Raw genomic sequence first — 25,200 nt, forward strand, 5'->3', positions numbered from 1 at the left:
TCTGTACCAGCTGTGAGGAGGCCTTTTAACTCTGCGGGTCTCAATGTCACTACCTATCATATGAAGTGGTAGGAATAGCTGATGTCTGAGGTCTGCTTCAGCTCTTTAAGTCTAAATTCTGAAAAACAAGCAAAACTCAACATTTTCTTCAAGGTTGGCAGGAAAACGCCTCTTCTGTGAAAGCTTCAGCAAGACCAAGATAGAGTATCTTGTGAGCTAGGACACTGTTAGATTATTTTAGCCAAAAAACACTCCACAGAAACCTCAATTAACTATAATTTTGTTGCACTCTATTTTTAAAAGTGGGAAGAAATATGTTTAGAGATGAGTACACGTTCAGACCTTTACTGTATTTAATCCAAATACATATCCTAGCCCTAAACAATGACAAACTGTCATTGAACACAACACCCCTAGAACACTGAGAATACCTGAATTATCAACGGAAGGTTTCAGCGTTCATAGAGTTCACGCTACCCTGCCCTATATTCAGATGAAGAAGTTCCACAGTCATGGTAACTTGAAAGGTCCACCATCAGGCAACAGCACTGGGGTCCCCCCAATATGTTAATTACCTAATTAAGTCAAGGTTGGACTAAATACTATTCTAGAAAGCGCCCTCTTGTGGCAAAAAATGAAATTGCCAAATGGCAGTTTTGTCCTGAGACTGTGAGTACTGCCATTTATTGTACACTTATTTCATCTCAAGGATCGGCCTGGATGTTTTACATGGTAGTAAAATAAAGGACTTCAGCAAGGTAGTTTTCAGAGTCATGGAGAGAACTGGAAGTCTTTTGTGTCTCAGAGCTCAAGCTACACCTGAAGATTTATTTCACCAAGTGTATTCATTCCCCTGTGTATTCTTCAGCACCAGGAATGGCGTCTATCCTCAGGACATTTTCCTGCACGTTTATTGTACTTCCTTGTAGTTCTGAATTGTGGCTGAGAGGCTCTATAAGTCATACTTCTTTATTTCCAGCACACAGCCCCTAATTTCATGAAGAGAGAAGAGAAGAAAGGAAACGACACTACAGACAGGGTGAATGGGACGGGGGAAGGAGGGACGGAGAAGCACACCTCAATATCTTGTGAAACTCTCCAGAAGTCCCAGGATATTTTAATTCAAACAAAATTACTTAACATTCATGATTTTTAAGGTATTTAATGAACAACAAGAACATTTATTTATATGATTGCAATTTGTATTTTTCAGTAATCAACACCATCCTCAGACCTTCCAAGTTTCCTCTGTGACTTATATAGTGAGTTTCTGTACTTAATACCACTGGTGCTCATTTCTCCAAACAGTTTGCTAAATATTGACAATGCATTCCACAAACATAGGCCTGAGAAGACAAATATTTCCATATATTCCAATTACAAGCGTTCGGCCCCTTCCTTAGAGAGTCCATATCTCAGCACCCATGCCGGGGTGACCGCTTCACAAGACTTTGCAAACTCAAATGCTTACTAGCTACGTAGTTCCAGTTCTGGTGTGGAAATGTGTGCTCTGTATGCTCAGATCCTCCAATTTTTTAAATGAAATTAGAATGCCAGAGTTTTATGAAGGAATCTCCTAATTTTTAAGTTTTTGAAACTTTGTAAAAAACAAAAAAATGTCTGAGGCAAACAAAACAGGTTTTCTGCCCAGATGTGCCCTTCTGTCTGCAACTCTCAGCCTCTGCCTGCAGCTCGTTTGAGGGAGGCATTCAAGCTGCCCCTAGGAGACACCTTCTTGAACAAGTTCTGAGAACTACAATGAAGAAGTTCCAGGAAAGGAAACTTGCTTGGGGCTTCTGCTGTACTTCACATCATTGTGGACATCTGGTGGAGGCAAGCAGCATGTAACCCGCATCATTAATTCTCTTTGTTTTACACTGACATTTTTTTTTTTTTTTTTTTTTTGGATATTGCCACTAGTTTCCAAGAACATGAGCGTTTGCAATGTCTATTGTAAAACTGTTCTCTATCCTCTTAGTAGCCATCCAGGATCATGCTGTTCTCTACTCTCTCAGCAGCCATCCAGGGTCATGCCTTTTTCTTTGTGGTTATGAAAACCTGGCCTTCAAGAATAGCCATACCAGTTTTCCAGGGATTGTGAAATCTTCTGGAAAACAGAGGCACTCATCAACTAAGACACTGCACAAATTTGAAATGAGGTCAATGCATCAGTATCTTTTCAGCACTATGAGGAGAGGGCTCCTGTATTCAAGGCCTACCTAATAATTTCTCATCTTTCCTAATTCACCAAGGAAAAGGAAGACGTGACTGGGGTTTTCATTTGGGAGTGGGTTTGCTCTGGGTCTGTGTGGCTTCAGAGTTTAAATCTCTGCTACTCTGTATGCGTACAAAATGCATACCTTTAATAAGGTCTATAAGCACTGCCTTCAAGCCAAAAAATTCTTGATTACAGAGTTGTCCTACATTGACAGGGAGTGGGTATGAAGCCACGTGTACTTGGATTGCCCAGTGAAAGAAATAGGAGAAGTTTGTACTTTCTCAGAGCAATACCTAAGAAGCAACTGTTGCCATTTGGAAAAGTGGCTTTTTGAAGCTTCAGTTGGAGATCAGGATAGGGGTCCCTGGAAGGGTAGGAGTAAACTCTAAGCAGGCACCACTCAGAATCCCCAGGCCAGCTGGCAGAACGCCAGGAGACCTACTATTATATATGCACATACATATGTATATATATATGGAGGACTACTATATCATGGAAATTACAGTTTCAGCAGCTTGACCGTTTTCATCAGCGTTGTGGGAGCTTTGCTCCTTTTTAATTTGGTTTCTTTAAAAGATGAATGGAATAAGGGCTTTCCGAGATTTGGGGTAGTCCTCAAACATCTTGAGGTAGAACCTAAAAGACAATAAAGGAATCATTGTACATATAATGGGGCAGTGGCTGACAGCTGCGGTTTGCTGTTAACAAATCTTTGTTACAAGTCAACCTACAGTTATTTCAAGTCTGACTATTTCGATAGTCATTTATGATTCTTATTTCTCCTTCCCACAGCCTATTTCTTGTAAATGTTGAAGCTTCTTTTGCTGGGAAATGAAAAGTAATAGGCAGAGGGTAGTGGTGATGGCTGTGCAACATTTTGAATGTACCTAATGCCACTAAATTTTACACTTAAAAATGGCTAAAGTGGTAAAATTTTTGTTATGTAAATTCTACTAGGAAAAAAAAAAGTATCTGGAAGGAAGTACTTGTTTGGATTCAGCTGGGAAACACAGGGAACCAAAGACTATGGGCAAAGAGAACCAGCAATGTTCCCAGGAAAATATCCTTTCACGAGGCCTGGGAATGCTAGCAAAATATCACCATGTATCACGAGTTGAATTTTGTCTCGTCAAAAGATATGTTCAAGTCCTAACTCCCAGTATCTGAAAGGGTAATTTTTTTTTCTGGAACTAGGACCATTGCAGATAAAATTAATTAAGATGAGGTCATACTAGAGCAGGGTATGCCCTTAATCTAATATGACTGTGTCCTAAAAAGAAGAAGAGAAAAGACAAAGAGACAGAGACAGAGACACACAGGAGAGAAGGCCATGTGAAGACGGAGGCAGAGATCAGTGATGTAGCTATAAGCCACAGAACATCAAGGGTTGTCGGCCACCATTAGAAGCTAAAAAGAGGCAAGGAAGAATTCTTCCCTAGAGCCATCTCGGGGGCATGGCCCTGCCTACGCCTCGATTTCAAACTTCTAGCCTCCAGAACTATGAAAGGACAAATCTGTGTTGTTTTAAGCCTCCCAGTTTGTGGTCATGTGTTGCAGCAGCCACAGGAGACAAATGCACCTTATAAGAATCCTTTCTCCTTAAGTTGCCAGGCTGTCCTCCTAACTAGTTGACACTGGCAGCGCTCAAGGCATAATCAAGATGATACACTCTATTAAAGTACCTTAGTTTGAATTAGGGGGCAAATTATAAGTTACAAAAGGTGGCTAGTTTTTGGTACTGTGATTTGAGAAGGCTGGTGGGCTGCCTCCGCCGGTGCTGCCTCTGCTGTGAGTGCCTGGCTTTGTTTTATAGGAGCCTTCACAAAGTCCTGTTAGCCTGTTAAAAACTATGCCTTCTGGCCCTTCTCTGGGAGGTATGAGATCACAGAATGAGGCCTCAGCTTGGGTTTCATTGTTGCAGCAGCTGGAAACGTCTGGTGGAATTACAGCCCCTCTCCTAACCAAGCACGGTAGAGGCCATGCTTCCCAGGGGCCCTCCAAGTGCTGAGTGATGCCTTCTCTTCTCCTCTGCTTGCTCTGCCTCTGGTGGGCAGCAGACCCAGCCTGAAATGGTAAGAACTGTTATGACTCTCTTATGGGCTAGGAACCCTCTGCCACCTTTCCTCACAGAGTCTAGGAGGTGGTAGGAATAGGTCATGAGCTGTTGCTTCATTGCAGAACGTTGTCCTCGAACAATTCTACTCAGAAAAAAAGGAACTCATTCTTGGTTAAATCTTCAAAACTAGGCGTTGAGTCATAACCCCAGGGTCCTGCTTCCAAGACCATTCATTCCCTGTTTGAGTATCCATAGTCTCCAGTAATTATAGGCTTTCTGTTTCCACAAAAGCCATTTTAGGGAAAGGATCTGAAATTTACACTTGGTAATTTAAAGCCTGTTAACAACCTAATATATTATCTTTCACTTCCAGCAATACTGTTAGTTAATTCTTTTGTCCCCACTCCACCCCAGGTTAGTGAAGCTTTAGGCCAGACGTTCAGAGGGAGGGTTCCGAAACACCTGCAATTCCTGGCATTTCCCAGCAGATGGGGCAGTCCTAAGATTGCCCCATACATGCGATTTCTTGTCCTACCTTCCTCGGAAGCCAGGGTTGGCCTTGGTTATGATTTATAGAGGGTGGGTGTCAGGGAAGGAAGGCAGTACCAAAATAAACCCTGGCATTGCAGAGATTCCAGGGGAAATAATCCTTCGGGAGTTCCAGAGCTCTGTGATTACCTTAACTGTTAGCACCAAATCTTGTAGCTAAAAATAGCAGCCACATAGTCACCAAAATAGTACTTTTTCCCAGTGGCTCTCTAGCCTGCTGTGCCTCAGAACATCCGTGGAGGCGAGGCGTGGTGGCTTATGCCTGTAATCCCAGCACTTTGGGAGGCTGAGGTGGGCAGATCACTTGAGGTCAGGAGTTCAGGGCCAGTCTGGCCAACATGGTGAAATCCTGTCTCCACTAAAAACACAAAAAGTTAGCTGGGCATGGTGGTGGGCCTGTAGTCTCAGCTATTTGGGAGGCTGAGGTGGGAGAATCGCTTGAACCTGGGAGGTGGAGGCTGCAGTGAGGCAAGATCGCCCCATTGCACTTCAGCCTGGGCAACAGAGTGAGACTCTAACTCAAAAATAAATAAATAAATAAATAAATAAATAAATAAATAAATAAATAAATAACTATCTGTGGAGCTTTGGAAAGTGCTGGCCATGGTCCTACCTATGGCACACATTTCCAGAAATGTGGTGGGAGGGAATGAAATTGAAGCATGGAAATGGAAGCAGCTTCTTCTGCTTCTTGAGGCTTTTTCTAACCATCTCCAGGTAAGCCTGCCTGGTGGGCACAGAGCCTGGGTCAGCTAACTCGTGTGGGTGCAAGGCACTTCTCGCTGGACAGCCTTCTTCAACAAGATAGGCACAGGACCTTCCCGGCCGTCACCGCAGTTTACATGGACTTATGTTTGTTCTTAAAAAAAATTTTATTACTGCTACTCTCGTCCAGCTAACTTCCAACTTCAATACAAGCCCAGTAAGTCAGAATATGCTAACCCAGATTATTGTATCAACCTTCCCTTAAAAAGATAAATATCTTTGGTTTCTAAATCTTCCTCTGTGGGTTAAAAGCCTATTTGGAGAAGAAGAAAGCTACATGAATGCCGCCGCTTTTATTGAAAAGTTTACCTGTGGTGGTGAAAAGCTCGCAGCCCAAGGAAACAAACTGAGAAAAATGCAAATGCAAGTGCTGGGAGGGACCAAGTGGCCAGCGCATAGCCGATCCATTCAATGATCTCACCGAGGAAATTGGCTCCAGAAACATACATAAACAAGCCACCTGCGTGCAGAAGAATCAGAAGGTCAATCATTGCAACTGAATCATTGTGACATTAAACCCATCCGTGTTGTTCCAAAATACACAAAGGCAGCAAGAACAAATGTGGGGCTGGAGACTCCCTCCATAGTCGTAGGAGTCTGGTGGAATCCTCTTGGGGAGATGGGGAAACAAAGCAACAACAGCCTGTTGCCTGGAGAACATTCTGGAGTCACGAAGAGTGGCCTCAACTGCTTAACAGGCTCTATCCAAATCTCTAACAACTGCTGGACCACTAGCTTTGGGTAGGACAAGGGAGAGGTGTAGGAGGTCTGGCTTTTGTTTCGTTCTATTAAGGAAGGTTTTGGGGCCACTTCTTACCTCCCCATTCCTTTCCTGGACACCCACACTTTCACATTCACAGTCCCAAAATGTGAAACTGCGCACTACATTAAAATAATAAAAATCTGAACTTATGGGAGAAGGAATTTAGATTCTCTTATGGGATTTGCCCCTCCCCACCCTTCTGCAAAGCACTCTCCTCTGTTCATGTTTAAAGTAGACAGTAGAAGCTGCAGGTATTTGTCCTGCTGGAAGCTAGTGAAGTCAGCTTCTTGATTTTAAATGTTTCATTTTCTATCCAACCAGGTATTTCTTCTCTCAGGACTGTATCTAGAAATCAGCATATTTCTAATGAGATTAAATATATCCACACTCAAATTTTATTACCCACATTAAACTGGGGATGTTTAAACCAAAACAATTTTGTTCTTTCTATAGTTATATAAAAATATTTTGCTTTTAAATCATTCTCTATTATAATTTAAAAGTTGGAAACTAATCTTGGCAACTGGTTTTTAAGCGCTTTCTCTGCTCTTCTTTATTTATCTAGTTATAGAGTGAATATTTTTAAAATCAAAGCCCCTTAGAGTTGAATCTTTCTTGAAAATGAGATTGCATCAGTGGTTCCCAACCTGTGATTCTCTAGGACCTGGGAGGAACCATAGATCTAATGCAAAGGGCCTATAAATTGTCTATGAATACAGTAAATGGCACATCTTAACCTACTAAATTATTTTTGTTTGATATAGATACTGTTAGGATATTAACAACTTCAAATTCATTTGAATATGTTACTGAATTCATAGTAACTTTGACATTAATTTCTTAATGACTATTAATGTGCACTAACAGCATGTCATAATTGAGGAAATTTTTTGATGTAAATAAAGGGTTGTATTTACATCAAAAAGGGTAGAAGCAAAGGACCTACACAAATACCCATCTAAATCTATTGAAGGATGACTTGGACTGATTCACTCCCATCTGCATATATTTGTCCTTCTCATACCCTGGTTTCTTTGGAACAGTTAGGATTATAAACATGCTCACCTTTATCTCCAAAAATGCACTTGTGCTTGTAAGATCTCCCATCCTAAGTTTTTATTAAGTAAATATAGTTCTCTACACCTTTAAAAGTATATACAAGTGGCAGGAAATACACAAGTTCTAGCCTTAACTGCTCACAAGATAAGTCTAGATCAATTGGAGGGGACACATTTATTGGCCAAGCATTCAGCATCATTTGCAAACCTAGAAAGGATCAGTCCTCTGTACATGACAATCTTACCTACTGCAATGAGGTTGTAGGTAGCCGATTCCAACCCTACTCAAATCTCCCACTGTCTCCCACCTTCCAGGTATTGTGGTCTCGCACCTTACTGAGGGCTTTGGTAGCTCTCTTGAGCTTCTGGGTTCAGGTCAGAAATGCAGACGTACTGTGATGGGACTAGGTATGCAGGGGAAGTCAAGAGCAAGCTGAGAGGTATTGTATCGTCTGTGCCCTCACCGTCCCCTCTCCATCTGCTACCATAGCATCATCCCTGGGGCAGGCTCAAGGGAAGAGTGAGAGTCTGGGGGCAGGGGAGACATTACCTTGTGGAATCCTGTAGGTGATTTCTCCAGGCTTCCTGAGCTGGCGCAATATATAGTCACTATGGATGTTGACTCCCATTCCCAAAATAAATAAGAAGACACCTTGACAAAGAAGAGAGAAAGGAGAAATGTTTTCAAAAATGTGTCCAGATTTTGGTGTCTTTTTCACAAGCTAAGCTAAAATGAAAGGAGGGGCATTTCATTCCTAAAAATGAAGGGAAGGGCATTTAATTTCTAAAAGAATGGTCCTAAGATATGGCAGAAAGTGGGGAGGGCAATGAGTCCTGGTCCTGAATGGGGAGCACTGGGTGTGCTGTTTCCTAGACTCAGGCTGAAAATGCACATTGGCACCACCGATGGAGACAAGTCAGAAAAGAGAGGACAGCAGGAGGCAGCACCATTGTCCAGTATTTAAATACATAAACAAATAAATGAACGGATCGTAATAGTAAGCCTTTAGCTCATTCACAAAGAGTCAAATCGAGGTTGCATATCTCAACAGCCAATTCCAGCCCCTTTTCTTTTGCCATCTCCCACTATAGAGGCTGAATTGAGAAAGGTGGTCACAGGAGCCAGTTCCACCAATAAGATGTAAAGTGAAGTCTTGGTGGGGGGACTTCCTTGGAAATCGTTTGCTTTTCTGCTAAAAGGTACAGGCAAGACCGGTGCCCCTACTTCCTCCTTCTTCCTGTCTTGATTGCCAGATGCAATGCCTTGAGCTACAGTCAACGTCTTGCAACCATGAAGTGACTAACAAGAGGACCACAGGTAAACATGCTAAGAATAGGGGAGACAGAAAGTGCCTGAGTTATTAATGGTGTCGGTAAGCAACCACAGGAATGCAGAAGCCACCTACTTCGACACTTGTTGTTATGTAAGAACTATGAATTCTGCATTATTCCAGTCACTATTATTTGGTTTTCTGAGCGCATTCCTGACTGAAACACCCACTCTCATAAAAATAACGTGAGCTAGTTTGGAGGCATGGCCACTAACAAACTGACTTCCACCACTACCACACCCACACATACACATTCTGACATTAAAAGTAGCATACTACACACACTGTTCACATCTTTATTTGTTTTACTCAGCCACATATCCCGGAGGTGTCTCCACGTACACTATCCACTGGTACAGAAAGGGCCCTGTTCTGAGGTGAGGAGAGCCAGGATCGGGGGTGCTAGTTCCTGCATCCCAGAGGGCATTACTACAGCCCAGAAACACTCACCGTCCCACATAAAGGCTCAACCCAACCTCTCAGCAAAGCACATTAGTGCTTTTCAAAATACATCAGGCAAAAAGCAAGAATAGTTTAGTTAAAACAATCAGGTCTGTTCTCACCTTATTTGATACAATATAAAACAAGGATTTTCCACCTTGTCTAGTCAAATGATCATTGGCCTGGAAGAAAGGGTATCTGGGGAGGGATGGCAGGGGAGTGGGGAAGGAAGGGGGACAGCACACACAGCAGTGTCTTCAACTATTTTAGGTAGGGTGGCCAGGGAAAGTCCCTTTGAGGAGGTGCAAATTGGTGGGGAACTAAATAAAGTGAGGAATCAACCCCCATGAATACGTGGGGGCAAAGCCTTCTAGGCCAAGCTTGTCCAGCCCGCAGCCCAGGACAGTTTTGGATGTGGCCCAACACAAATTCGTACACTTTCTTAAAACATTATGAAATTTCTTTTTAGCTCTGCAGCTATCATTGGTGTTAGTGTAATATAATACACTAACACCAATATATGTGTAACCCGAGACAATTCTTCTTATTCCAATGTATCCCAGGGAAGCCAAAAGACTGGACACCCCTGCACTAGGCAGAGGGAACAGTCCTACACAAAAACACTGGGGCCGGACAAGCTTGACAGCTTGTGGCAAAGCAGGAAGGCCACTGGCATTGGAGCACAGAAAAGGAGGTGCAGCAAACCAGGAAAAGAGGCTGGGAAATTGGAAACACCAAGAACATTTAGAATTTAAAGGCAGTGGGAAAGAATTTGTATTTTGAGAGTAAAGGAAATCTACTGGAGAGTTTTGCAATGGGAAATGGCATGATATGTGTTTAAACAATCTCTCTGGCTACCATATAGAGAAAAGATCAGGGTAGGGGTGAGGGAGGGGAAGATGGGATCATTAGCAGGTTATTGCAGTAGGGAGAGGCCATGGCGACGTAGACTGTGGGAAGGGTTGTTAACTGGGGAGTAGGTGAGAAGTGGCTAGATTCACTTACCCAAGCAAAACCGTATGTCTGTGTACCACCCATCAGGGTATTCAGCACAGTAAATCAGATAGTAGCTTTGAAGGAATCCATTTCCAGCGCAGAAGGCAATGCCTCTGAAAATGAGTACAGCTGGATAAGGCCTTCCTCGATTGAGCAGTGAGTACACAAACGTCCTGAGACACATGGGGAGGAAAGGTTAGGATTCACTGTTAAAAAAGAACATGGTCTCATCCCCACCTCTTTCTTAAGCTCACACCAGAAGGTACCATACCTGAAAAGTACAACCACTAAGAAATAATCAACAACATAGAATACATAAATAATTTGCATAATAAATAATGAATAGCATGTACCATGTTGGTACATGTACCATCTTGTACATGTACCATGTACATAATTCCACAAAGTGGAATTATCATGACAGAATAACAATTTTAAGTAAGTACAATAAATATCCTTAAAGAAATGTTTCCTTCAAAGCAGAAAAAAATACTCACTTGAAAAAGAACTAAATAAAAATAATTTGTCAAAAATTATAAAGCCTATTAGTGGTAGAGTAAGAGCAAGATCTAGGTCTTCTGATAATCCCAGTTTTCTACATTAAACCTTTCTAATTACTCCGGAATTGGCATTTTCAAAAAGATGTATTGTCACTGTATGCGAATGAGTAACAGACTCAAAAAAGAGAATCCATAGTTAAGTAAATTTAGGATCTATAACATCAGACAAGACCTAATATTTACTCATTGTGGAATTTCTTCAAGCCACGGCATGCTAAGGACATGATGACTGTCTCAGAAGGAACCCCTAGTTTGGCACATTCATCACAGAGCTGGAGCTCCACTCCAGAAAACACTTTCCTAAACAGGGCAGATAATCCTATGTAGACAATTGGGTCCTGAAGCTTTGAAAACTGATATTTGATTCTGTAAATTTTATATTCATTTTTCTTTCTCTGTCTCTCACACACACACACACATGCACGCGCACACAAATGCACAAATGCACACGCACACGCTCATGCTAGACAACCACACACATCTCCAGAGCATTCATCTGATCTTTTGCAGACAAGAAAGACCAGACAAGATCTGCAGCTTTCACAGATAATCACAGTTGCATTTTGGATAGAAACACCTATCCTTCAAAGTCTGGGAGGTTTGTCTTAGATCTCCTTCTCAAAAACAGGAAGTCTAAGAAATGCCCTGGGCTTCATGTCAGGGATGTGGGTCACCATTTTTTTATACCTAGATCATATGTGAGTGTTGCCTCCTAAAATTGTTGTGAGGATGAAATTATCTAATTTGATGCTTCCTATGAAGAAGCATATTTTAAACTATGGAGTGACTGGCAAAAGTATGGAGATAGGTGTTGCACTATGTGTGAGTCAATTTATTTATTTTATTTTTTTTTTGAGATAGAGTCTCATTCTGTTGCCCAGGCTGAAGTGCAGTGGGGTGATCTCGGCTCACAGAAACCTCCACTTCCAGGGTTCAAGCAATTCTCCTGCCTCAACCTCCCAAGCAGCTGGGACTACAGGTGCCCGCCACCACGCCCAGCTAATTTTTGTATTTTTAGTAGAGACGGAGTTTCACCATATTGGCCAGGCTGGTGTGGAACTCTTGACCTTGTGATCCACCTGCTTTGGCCTCCCAAAACACTGGGATTACAAGCATGAGCCGCCGTGCCCAGCTGAGCCAAATTTTATAAACATAAAACGTCAAGGTTGTATTGAAGACCTGCACTTTCCCCCTTGGCAACAGCAGTTTCACATCTTTCCTCTTGGCTTGAACATCTACAATTCTGCTGGAACAGGGAGGCTGCTCAGGTATTCCCAGGATGCTGAAACTCCTCACCTCTACCATCTGCTCTCCTGGCCAGTTAATGGACTATGAGGATCTTTAAGTGTTTGTATTAAAAACTTGAAGGGGAAAGAAAGGTTAGCTTCCTGTGCTGTCTCCCTAGAAACTAAATGCTATCTGCTGTCTCCCTCTCCGCTTCACACCTGGACTCAGGTCTACTATGTCATCTGCAGAATGCCTCCCACCCCACCCAATCACAACAGTACCTGCAATTCATGTCTTTCAGTAAATAATTACCTTCTCTGTTTCTCACCTCCTTCAAAACACAAATACACACAACAAGGGAAAGGAAAATGAGTCGCTAATACCAGAGTGTGCATAAGTGAATTAGATTAATGAGCTTTTCTTCCTTCCCCAGAGGGAAAAAGAACAGAGTGAAGAGGCGGTGGGAGAGCAAGTGCTCCGTGGTTAAAAAGTTCAGGCTTGAAGGACTTCACTATTTCATAACTCTGTGATCTTGGACAAACTCCTTCATCTGTAAACTAAGGTTAATTATTAACCTCATTGGATTATAAGGTTGGACTCATTGGAGTACTATTTTATGAGAATCATTGGATTCCTATAAAAATTAAATAAGATGATGCAGGAAAAAGTAACTGATACAGGATTGTTGCTATTTGTTTCTCCTTGCATTCACACTCCATGATTGCTTTGGGAGCCTGAAGGTGACTTCTTAGAAGAAAAGGATCCTGAAAGGCTACAGAAAGGTATTAAAAAAAAAAAAAAAGTTGTATTTTTGTTATACTTGTAGTAGAAGTATGTATTAATCAGGGCAGGCTCACTACTGTAACAAAAAAACTACAAAGTATCAAAAGATCAACACAATAAAAGCTCATTTCTTGCTCATGCCACAGTAAGATCCTATTCAACTTTCTGCTCCACAGCCATTCAGGACCCAGGCCCTTCCAAGGAATCTACCACATCTATCCAGCAGGCAAAGGAAGAGAGAGGACAAGGAGGATTGTGTAGAAGGTTTTCTTAATGACCATGCTTCAGGCTGGAAGTGGCATAAATTCCACCCTCATTCTTTTGGCCCCACCCAACTGCAAGGGAGGCTGGGAAATGTAATCGATTGGGTTTCCCAGCAGCAAAAAGAAGGAGGTTTGGTGAACACAGGGTACAGACAGAAGGCTTTGGAGAGCTAGAGGTCCCAGAGAACAAATAAAGTTCATCTAATCTGAATAACTTTGCTATTGGAAAGCTGGAAGTAGTTCAAAGCTTGTTGCGCTTTAGAAAAAGACAAAGACAATGACGAGAAGCGGGAGAGAGTCTATTAGCTCAAGAGACTGGCAATTGGTGCTATAGAGTTGTAGGTGAGTTTCCCCTTCAGATCCCATGCTCCGCCTATGGGCTGAGACTCAGTTTCCCTCGTTTGGGACCACATCACTTTACCTCCTACACCTCTAATATAAATTTTCATTCTTTTATGGTTTGTTCTTATAGAGAGACTGATAAGTACTCTGTAAATATAAAGTTTTCTATCATTGCTAAGTAAATATTCATTTGGGGGCATTCATTGGAAAGGGTTAACTGAAATTGCAAATCCAAATTAAACCAAAGAAAAAAGCTTTAAAATTACACATCTTGCATAGACCAACTCATATTTAACTAAGTCTTCTTCAAATATAAATGCTATTGCTAAGATTATCAAGTCAATTGAAGACTTTTCACTATATGAAATTTTAGACTCATTGTCAATCAAAATAAATTCAAACTCTATATATAAATACAAGGTTTCCATGTATATATTTAATTATTCTGTATAGTAATTACTCCTTTCTTGACCCTGTAACCTTGTTCATCTACTACTCCATTTTCCTGCTTTCCTTTATAGCAACTCCAGAGAGCTGCCTATGCTTGCCATCTCTGTCTTCTCCTCCACTTCTTTCCTCCTTCTCCCTCCTCCCATGGAAACAAATCTTGGTGAGTCCACCAGAGACGATCACATTCCCAAACCCAAGAATCAATTTACAACTCTCTTCTTATTTGACAAATTAATCACTCCCTCTTTCTGGAAACACTTTCTTTACTCAGCTTCCAGCACACCACACTCTCTTGGTTCTTCTGCTTCACTGATCTGTTCTCATTTTCCTTTGCTTGTCTCTCCTCATCATCCTGACCTCTAAATATGAGAGTGCCCCCAGAACTCAGGACTCTTTTTCTTCTTTATTTACAGTTTCTGTCTATGTGATCACATCTAGACATATCATTAAATATCATTCCTATAATCTGAATGCATCCCCCAAAATTTGTGTGCTGGAAATTTAATCCCCAATGCAACAGTGCTGAAAGGTAGGGCCTTTTAGGAGGTGTTTAGGTCATGAGGGCTCTGCCAACATGAATGGATTAATGCTGCTATAAATAGGACTTGAGGAAGTGGATGTGCTCATTCTTGCCCTTTCACCTTCTGCCTTCCTCCATGTGAGAATACACCAAGAAGGCCCCCATCAGATGCTGGCACCTTGGTCTTGTACATCCCAGCCTCTAGAACTGTGTGAAATAGATTTCTGCTCTTTGTAAATTACCCAGTCTCAGGTATTCTGCTAAAGCAGCACAAAACGGACAAAAACAATCATCTATAGAACAGCAAGTCCCAGACAGGATATCTGCAGTCCTTAAACACAGACTCATATGGGCAACCTCCTACTATACCTCTAGTTTAATGAATATTTCAAGTTTAACACAGTCAAACCCAAACCTCTGATTCCCCATTCTTCTCCAAACTCGCACTTCCCTCAGTCTTCCCCATCTCAGTAAACGCCAAGTGTATTCTTCCAATTGCTTAAGCCAAAGACCTTAGACCATCTTTGATCTCTCTCTCTCTCTCTCTCTCTCTCTCTCTCTCATACCCCACATAAAATCTGTGAGCAATTTCTGTCATCTTTATCTGCAAAATATTTTCAGAATCTGGCCACATCTCACCAACTCCACTATTCCATCTGAGTTTCATCTCTCATTAAACCTCTCCTGGGTATTTGTAAAAGCCTCCTCATTTGACCACCACACTTACTCCACAGCAATCTATTCTCCATACAGCAGACCAAGTAAAGCTGTAAACTGGATCATATTACTTCCCTCTGAAAACCTCCTTCGTGACTAAACAAAAGCCCAAATTCTTGACTGCCTTCAAGATCCTAGACAGTCTGATTCCCCAACTACATCTCTGCTCTCTTCTACAACTTTTATCTTTGTCCATCTCACTGCAGCCACTCTGCTCAAATGTTAGCTTCCCTGACCACCTTATGTAAAATAAATAACCTCCAATGCCTCCAGCACTCACTAGCCTCATAAATCTACTTTACTTTTTCCAGTAGCACTTTTTACTAACATATTCTACTTTCTGTGTTTATTGTCCACCTCTTTCCACAAGAATGTATGCACCATAAAGAGAGAAATGTTATCTATTTTGTTCATCACTATATGTGCGATGCCTTGAACAGTGCCTGGCACACAGTAGGCCTGGAATGAATTTGAATGAAAGAAAGTCTATCATGTGCTATAAGTGGCACACATCATATGCATGCAGAACTTCAAATTTTATCTCACTGTATATGCACCATAACTTTTACTTCCAGGGGGTTGTGAAGTAGAGATGCTTTTCCACATTCCTCCTGCTACATATAACTGAGTCTCTGGACATTATTTAAAAAGCAAACATGAGAAGATTCTAAAAGTTGGTGAGAACAAGGCACATGGGCTAGAGACCTTAGGATTTGAAGAAAAACAGTGTGTTCTTGGGTTTTCATTTTGCCTCATATATTCCAGATTTAGAGCTGATGAAGTTGGCAACCATAAAATGGAATAGTCACAGATCAAAAAGCCAAACAAAATCTTACTTTCTCTAGCTAAGGAATGAGAAAAAGGGAAAAACCAGAAAGACAAAAACTTTTAGAATATAGTTGCTCTGCTATAGCAAACACCACAGAAAAACTGGCTCACTCTCACCCCACTAGCAAAGTCTGATGCAAGTGCTTCCATCAGACTTCCCCCTGTATTTCCTGTACTTCCCCCTGTATTTCCTCAAGCTGTGTGATAGGCACTCTAACCCCTTGCCAGGCCGTGTCAGAAAAGGCTGAGTAGGGAGTCAGGAATTCCTACTGGGAAGTAACAAGCTCATCCCACTTCTGCACAGTGTTAATAAAGACCACATGGGGAACCAGGACTTCTTAACTCCACATCCTCCTGCTGGCCTGGGTAGTATCAGAGAAGCCCTAGTGGAGAGCTGAAATATTCACCATTTCCCAGTGACAACAAGGCCACCTTCCCTCCTCCACTGCATTCCATGGTGTCAGTGGAAACCAGTTGGGAGGTGAAAGGAAACATTCTTAACTCTCTCAGCCAAACAAGTATCAGCGGAGGACTAGCAGGGAGCCAAAACTCCCACCGCCACACAAAAGCAACAAGGAGCCTCTACATTCAGGTTTCAAAATGTCCAGGTTTCAACTGAAAATAACTTAACATACCAAGAACCAAGGAGGCCTCAAACTGAATTTTTAAAAATCAATAGATGCCAATACACTGTATTATGTAATTCTAAATGTATGAAGGGGAAATATTTAAGACAATTATACTATAAATGAGGAATAAAAGAGTGGCATTGCGGGAAGTATGTTTTCTGCACTCAAACTGGTAAAATGACAACACTTTTAAACTATGAAAAATTGTGCACGTATAATTTAACACCAAGAGCAACCACTAAAAAACTATATGAAAGAGATTCTCTTGTATCAAATCTAAGGATGAATCAAAATGAAATTCTAAAAAATTTTCATATAATCACTAGGAAGTATAAAAAAAGAAAACAGAGAGAACAAACATAAAACAAAAAATAAAATTTCAGACTTAAGCATTAATACATTAATAATTACAATAAATGTAAATTATTCAAATCATTATAAAGACAAGAGTTGGCTAAAGACAATTAAAAGACAAGAGTTGACTAAAACATAAACAAACAATAGGTTGATGACAAGAAACTCACTCAAATATAACAATATAGGCAGGGTAAAAGTAATAAAATGGGAAAAGATGTATCATAGAAACATTAAATAGAGGAAGGTAGGGAGAGCATCCTGGAGAGCTGGAAGAGTAAGAAACATGAGGAATCTGTCTCCCTGATTAGGCAATAATTGCACTGACAGAGTATGTCTGATACAACTATTTTGGAAATCTGGAGTCTACCGAAGGCTTGCAACTTTCAGGGAAACATTTGGATGGCACATTGCAGTTAATTTTGATTTCAGCTCAGTCCATTTTAGCTCTTAGCATAGTAGCAGCTACCCATTTCCCATCCCCACCCCTGTGGCAGGCAGCTGTGCATGTATTCCTGCAGCAGTTTGTACATAGCTTGAAGGAGCCAGGATAAGCAAAAAGGACCCTGTCCTCTAAATATCAGGCATATGTGCTTAGATTGATGATTACTGCTTCTGATCAGAGAGGTACAGACAAAGAGATGGTGGGTCTTTGCTGTTACACCTTATTGCATTGTTGCAAACCCCTTCCCATCTAGCTGAAATGACTTCCAGGGATCTAAAGGGCTGGCACCCTATTTCCACTCCCTTTTTCATTTTTTCTTTTTCTCCTTTTGGGAACCAGATATTAAAGATAAGGACATTCACAAACAACTGAATATATGGGAAAATTTATAAAGTTATCACACATGACCATAGAAGGATGCAAGCTCAGAGAATATCAGTAAAGACTTTACGTTTACACCTCAGGCTGATCCTTGGCACAGTGACAGACTAAAGCAATTTTAATAAACAAAACAATAACAAAAAGCAAACAACCCTGAGGAAAAAGAAGAATCTGCATTCCAGAGTTATCACATTATTACATTCAAATGCCCAAGTATCAACAACAACAACAACAAAAATCACAAGGCATTCAAAAAAGGAAAATATGGCCCATTCAAAGGAAAGAACAGTCAACAGAAACTGCCCCTGAAAAAGACCTAACAGCAGATCTGCTCAAAAAAGACTTTAAAATAACTGTCTTGAAGATATTTTAAGAACTGAAAAAGGGAGAGTGGAGCAAGATGGCCAAACAGAAGCCTTCAACAACGATCCCCACTGCAGGAAGACCTATTTAACAACTATCTACACACATAAAAAGCACTTTTGTAAAAACAGAAAATCAGGTAAGCAATCACAGTACTTGGTTTTAACTTCGTATTGCTGAAAGAGGCACTGAGGAGGGTAAGAAACATAGTGTTGAATTGCCAGTGATGCCCCTCCCCTATGCCTCTGGCAACAGCCACATAGCACAGAGAGAGAATCTGTAAACCCGGGGAAGGGAAAGTGCAGTGATTGTGGGGCTCTGCATTGAACTCAGTGCTGGCCTGTCACAGTGGAAAGTAAAACTGGGCTAAATTCAGCCAATGCCAGCACGCACAGGGAGCATACAGATCAGTCCTAGCCAGAGGAGAATCACCATCCCAGCAATTGGAATTTGAATTTTCACAAGACTTGCCACCATGGGCTGAAGTACTCTGGGATCCTAAACAAACTTGAAGGGCAGTCTAGGCCACAAGGACTGCAATTCCTAGGCAAGTCCTAGTGCTGTGCTGGGCTTAGAGTCAGTGGACATGGGACACCAACCAGGGTGGCTAAGGAAGTGTTTATGCCATTCCTCCTGCAAAACCAGGCAGTACAGCTCACAACAACAAAATTTACTCCCATCATCTGCTCAAGGAGAGGAGAGTGAAGAGTAAAGAGGGCTTTATCTTGCATCTTGGAAGTGATCATTATGCACTGCATGCGTGTATCAAAATACTTCATGTACCTCATGAATATATACACCTACTACATACCCACAAAAATAAAATTTAAAAGCCTAGGCAACATAGTGAGACCTCATCCCTATTAAATTTATTTATTTATATAATTATCCAGGCATAGATGGCATGCACCTATAGTCCTAGCTGCTCAACAGGCTGAGGCAGAAGGATCACCCCAGCCAAGGAGGTTGAGGCTGCAGTGAGCTAATTGAACCATGTACTATAGCCTTGATGACAGGGCAAGACCCTGTCTAAAAAAATAAATAAATAAATAAAACAAAACCAAATGTGGATAAAGTCAAGAAAATAATATATAAAACAAAATGACAATACAAATAAAGATTTTGAAAACCTAAAAAGAACATCTGGAGCTAAAAATTAAAATAACAGAAATGAAAATTTTACTAGAGGGCTTTGAGGGAAGATATGAGTAGGCAAAAGAATCAGAGAACTCAAAGATAAGGCAATGGAAATTACCAAGTCTGAGGAACAAAAAGAAGAAAAAATTGAAGAAAAGTGAGCAGAGCCCAAGAGACCTGTGAAACATCATCAAGGGGCCCAACATACACATTGTGAGTCCCAGAAGAAGCAGAGAGAAAGAAAGGAGTAGAGAGAATATTAGAAGAAATAATGGTGGAAAAACTCTCAAATTTGAAAAAAGACATGAATATAAACCTCCAAGAAGCTCAATTAACTCGAAGTAAGCTGAATTCATAGAGACCCACATGGATATACATTATAATCAAACTTTCCAAATACAAAGGCAAAGACAAAATCTTGAAAGCAGCAAGAGATAGAAATGATTTGTCACATACAAAGCATCTGCAATAAGATTATCTACAAATTTATCATCAGAAACTTTACAGATCAGAAGGCAGTGGGCTGATATTTTCAAAGTGCTAATATAAAAAAAAGAAACTGTCAAGCAAGAATACCATATCTGGCAAAACTTGAAAGTGAGGAGAAACTTAAGACATTTCCAGATAAACAAAAGCTGAGAGAGTTTGCTACCCTACATCCGCCATGCAAAAACTGCTAAATGGAGTCCTGCAGGTTAAAATGAAAGCATAATATAGAGTAACTAGAATCTATATAAAGAAATAAAAATATCAATGAAGGTAAATATAGGGGCATTGTAAAAGGTGGTATTATTATAATAGTGTTTCTTGACTTTGTGTTCTCTACATGATTTAAGAAACTAATACTTTCTAAAAGTCTAAAAGTTAATATCACTGAAACTATGGTTTCTAACTCATTTTTTTTTCATATAAGAGTTTAATGCATTTCAAAGAATTACTTCTGTTTTGTGACACATGATATATAAAGTTGCAATTTTGTGATATTAACAATCAAAAGAGATGGGAAGGGAGCTGTTAAAGTAGCAGAGTTTTATGTTATTGAAGTTAAACTGGTTTAAAAGTTAGAATGTTATAAATTTAGGATGTTAAATGTAATTCCAAAGGTAATTGCAAAGAAAATAGCTATGGAATATATACAAAAGGGAACAGGGATGGGGAGTTATAAGGTGTATAGAAAATAAATATAAAAGTTATAGAAGTAAGTTCCTCCTTTTCAGTAATAACATAAATGAAAATGTATTAAACTCTTCAACCAATATAGATGAGCAGAATGGATTTTTCAAATGGTCCAAATATATACTGTCTAGAAGAGACTCACTTTAGATCCAAAGACACAAATAACTTGAAAGTGAAAAAATGGAAGATGACATTTCACGCAAATGGAAATGAAAAAAGAGCAGATATGGCTGTACTAACAGACAAAATGGACTTTAAATTAAAAAAAAATGATTACAGGAAGAAAAAAGTACATTAATATTAAAAGGTTCAGTATAGAAAGAAGATAGAAGACTTACAAGCATTTATGTACCTAATGACAGATCATCAAAATAAAGACAGCAAAAACTTCAGAATTGAAGGAAAAAGAGACATTTCTGCAATAATAGTTAAAGAATTCAATACCACATTGTCAAAAATGAACAGAATAACTACACAGAGTATAAGTAATGACATAGAGGATTTAACACAATAAACCAACTAGATCTAACAGAAATATACAAAACAACTCTGACCATAACAGGATAAAGTTAGAAATCACTATCAAAAGTAAAACTGAAAAATCTATAAATATGTGAAAATTTTAAAACACATTCTTTGAAAAAAATCAATGGATCAAAGGAGAAAGCAAAGGGAAATTAGAAAATACTTAGATATGAATGAAAATGAAAACACAACATGCCAAAACTTATAGGATGCAGCAAAAGTAGTGTTAAGCATGAAATCTGAAACTACAAATGATTATATTAAAAACAAGGAAGATCCCATATCAACCACTTAACTTTACAACTTAAGGAACTAGAAAAGAACAAGCTAAACCCAAAGCTAGCAGGAAGAAGGAAATAATTAAGATTAGAACAAATATCAAAGAAATAAAGAATAGAAAAACAAGAGAAAACCAATAGAATCAAATGCTCCTTCATTAAAAAAATTTTTTTAAATGACAATTCTACACCTAGATGGACTAAGAAAAATAGAGACAAGACTCAAATTACTAAAGTCAGAAATGAAAGTGGGACATTACTACTTATTCTATAGGGATAAAAAGAATTCTAAGAGAGCACTGTGAATAATTGTACCCACCAAAATTGGATAACCTACATGAAATGTTCAAATTCCTAGAAATACTAAGCCTACCAAGACTAAATCATGAAGAAATAGAAAATTTGAATAGACTTATAACTAGCAAGGAGATTACATCAGTAATCAAAAATCAAAATCTCACAATGAAAAAAAAAAAAAAAGCCCTTGATCTGACAGTTTCACTGGTGAATTCTACCAATAGTAGAAATACTTCTACCATTGAAAGAACTAACCCCAATTGTTTTCAAACTTTTCCAAAAAAAGAAAACATGAAGAGGAGAAAACACTTCCTGACTTATTCTATGAGGTCAGCATTATCCCAACATCAAATTTAGACACAGATACTACCAGAAAAAAAAATTATAGAGCAGTATTTTTTGTGAACATCAAAGCAATTTTTTAAACAAAATCCTAGCAAACCAAATTCAGCAGCATATAAACAGAATTATAGACCATGATCAAGTGAGACTTAATTCTGGAATGCAAGGATAAGTCAACATACAAAAATCAATCAATGCAATCCATACATTGTCAGACTTAAGGAGGGTAAAACACATGGTCAAATAATTGATGCAGAAAAAGCATTTGAAAAATTCACTCTTTCATGATAAAAGCACCCATCAAACTGAGAATGGAAGGAAACTTCCACAACATAATAAAAGCTGTATATTAAAAACCCAAAGCAAACATACTCAAAGATGAAAGCTCTTCTATTAAGATCAAGAACAAGGCAAGGGTGCCTGCTTTTGCCACTTCTATTCAACATAGTACTAGAAGTTTTAGCCAGAGCAATGAGACAAGGAAAAGAAATCAAAGAGATACAAATCAGAAAGGAGGAGCTAAAATTATCTCTGCTTACAGATGATATGATCATGTGTCTAGAACACTCTAAAGAGTCCACATACATTTTTTAAAAACTGGTAAATTAAGATGAAGTAAGCAAAGTAGCAGGATAGAGTTGCCACAAAAATCAGTTGCATTTCTATACACTTACAATAAACAATGTGAAAAGGATATTAAGAAAGTCTCATTCACAACAGCATCAAAAGAAATAAAACACTTAGGAATTAACTAAAGACGTGAAAGACTTGTATAGTAGAAAATTAGAAAATATTGCTGAAAAAAGTTAAAAAAGAATATGAAAATGGAAAACATTCCATGTTCATGGACTGGAAGACAATATTTTTCAAATGTCCATACTACCAACACAATCTATTGACTTAATGCAATCCCTACCAAAATTCCAATGACGTTTCCTTTTTTGCACAAATAAAAGTCCACTCTAAAATTCATGTGGAATCTCAGGAGACATCAAAAAGTCAAAACAATTTTGAAAAAGAATAAAAAATATTGAGGATTCACATTTCCTGATTTCAAATCTTACTACAAGCCATAATAATGAAAGCAATATAGTACTGGCATATAGACAATAAAAGTCTATAAAGACAAAGACATGCAATCAACCTGGATGCCCATTGATGATGGACTGGACAAAGAAAATGTGTTACATATACATCTTGGAATACTATGCAATCATAAAAAATTAAGTTATGTCCTTTGCAGCAACATGGATGCAGCTAGAGGCCTTTATCCTAAGCAAATTAATATAGGAACAGAAAACCAAATACTGCACATTCTCACTTATAAGTAGGAGCTAAACGTTGAATACACCTGAACCTAAAGACACAAATAACAGACACTGGGGACTAATAAAGTGGGAAGGGTGAGAGGGGGCTGAGGGCTGAAAAACTACCAGTTGGCTACCATGCTCACTAACTGGGTGATGGGATAATTTGTACACCAAACCTCATAGGACAAAAGCATCAGAATACTGTATCCAGCAGTGATTTCTTGGATATGTTACCAAAGGTGCAGGCAACAAAAGAAAAAACACAAAAAAATTGGACTTGATGGAGAATCTTTAAAATTGTGCATCAAAGACACTATTAATAGAGGAAAAAGGCAACCCACAAAATATTTGCAAAGCATATATCTGGCAAGAGATTGACATCCAGAATATATAAAGCACTCCTAAAACTCAACAACAACAAAAACAAAAAACAGATTCAAAATTGGGCAATGGACTTGAATAAATGTTTCTCCAAAGAAGCTATGCAAATGGCCCATAAGAACCTGAAAAGATGCTCAACATCACTAATCATTAGGGAAATTAAAATCAAAACTACAATGAGATACCATCTCAAACCAAACCAATTAAGATGGCTACTATTAAGAAAACAAAAAATAACAAGTCTTGGCAAAGATGTGGAGAAACTGCAACAATTGTGCCCCGATAGTAGAAATGTAAAATGGTGCAGCCACTGTGGAAAACAATATGGTGGTTCCTCAAAAATTAAAAATAGAATTACTACATGATGGAGCAAATCTACTTCTGAATATGCATCCAAAAGAACTGAAAACAGGGTCTTGAAGCAATATTTGTGCACACATTTATAGACGCATTATTCACAATAGCTAAAATGTGGAAGCAACCGAGTGTCTATTGACAGATGAATGAATGGATAAGCAAAATGTGGTATATACTTACAATAGCTTTATAAAAGAAGAAAATTCTGTCATTCTGTCACGTACTATAACATGAATGAACCCTGACAGTAATGTGCAAGTGAAATAAGCCAGTCACAAGAAGACAAATTCCACATGGTTCATTTATATAGGTAGTTAAAAGTAGCCAAAATCATAGAAACAGAAAGTGGTATGGTGGCTTCCAGGGGCTGGAAGTAGAGGGAATTATTATTATTATTATTTGAGATGGAGTCTCACTCTGCCACCAAGGTTGGAGGGCAGTGGCACAATCTCGGCGCACTGCAACCCCTGCCTCCCAGGTTCAAGCGATTCTCCTGCCTCAGCCTCCCAAGTAGCTGGGACTACAGGTGCCCACCACCATGCCAGGATAATTTTTTGTATTTTTAGTAGAGATGGGGTTTCGCCATATTAGCCAGGTTGGTCTCGATCTCCTGACCTCGTGATCCACCCACCTCAGCCTTCCAAAGTGCTGGGATCATAGGCGTGAATTATTTTCTTAATAGTTACAGAGTTTCAGTTTTATAAGATGAAGAGTCATGAGCTGAATAGAGAAGTGATGGTTGCACAACATTAAGAATGTATTTAATGTCACTCAAAATGGTTCAAATGTTGTTTTATTATGTGTATTTTACCACAGTAAAAAATAATAAATGTTAAAAGTAAAAATGAAGTAGGGTTTCTATACTAATTTCAGATAAAGTAGACTCTGAGCAAATAAAATTACCAGAATTAGAGAGGTACATTATATAATGATAAAATGGTAAGTTCACCATGAAGATATAGAAGTTTTAAATGTGTGTGCATCAGGCAACAAAGCTGCAAATTACATGAAGCAAAACCAAAAGGAAAAATAAATTGATCCACTATTAAAACTGAAGTCTTCAACACTCATTTCTAAACAATAGATAGGAAAACTAGAAAACTAGAAAAACTAGAAAATCAGCAAGGATATAAAAGAACTCAACAACACTATCAACCAACAAGATATAATCAACATTTCTATTACACAGCATCCAACAACAGCAGAATACACATTCTTTTCAAGGGGCCATGGGATATATACCACAGTAGACCACATCTTATATCATAAGGCAACCCTAGACAAATTTTTTAAAAGTAAAATTAGATAGAATATGTTACCTGACCATAATAGAATCAAAACAGAGATCAGACATAAAA

At 39.2% G+C, this 25,200-nt stretch overlaps 1 protein-coding gene across 1 annotated transcript in view; it reads right to left on the reverse strand.

Moving 5' to 3' along the window:
- Positions 1 to 1,144: 1,144 nt before the first annotated feature.
- Positions 1,145 to 25,200, reverse strand: part of SRD5A2 (steroid 5 alpha-reductase 2) — a 57,324-nt gene continuing 33,268 nt past the window's right edge. Inside the window, exons 2-5 of the mRNA XM_023217322.2 lie at positions 10,187 to 10,350; positions 7,960 to 8,061; positions 5,898 to 6,048; positions 1,145 to 2,854 (exon numbers count right to left, since the gene is read on the reverse strand). Coding sequence (XP_023073090.1) covers positions 2,788 to 2,854; positions 5,898 to 6,048; positions 7,960 to 8,061; positions 10,187 to 10,350 — 484 coding nt within the window. The 3' untranslated portion in view covers positions 1,145 to 2,787. The remainder of the gene's footprint in view (positions 2,855 to 5,897; positions 6,049 to 7,959; positions 8,062 to 10,186; positions 10,351 to 25,200) is intronic.

Source organism: Piliocolobus tephrosceles, chromosome 15 (assembly GCF_002776525.5).
Source record: "Piliocolobus tephrosceles isolate RC106 chromosome 15, ASM277652v3, whole genome shotgun sequence".
NCBI lineage: Eukaryota > Metazoa > Chordata > Mammalia > Primates > Cercopithecidae > Piliocolobus > Piliocolobus tephrosceles.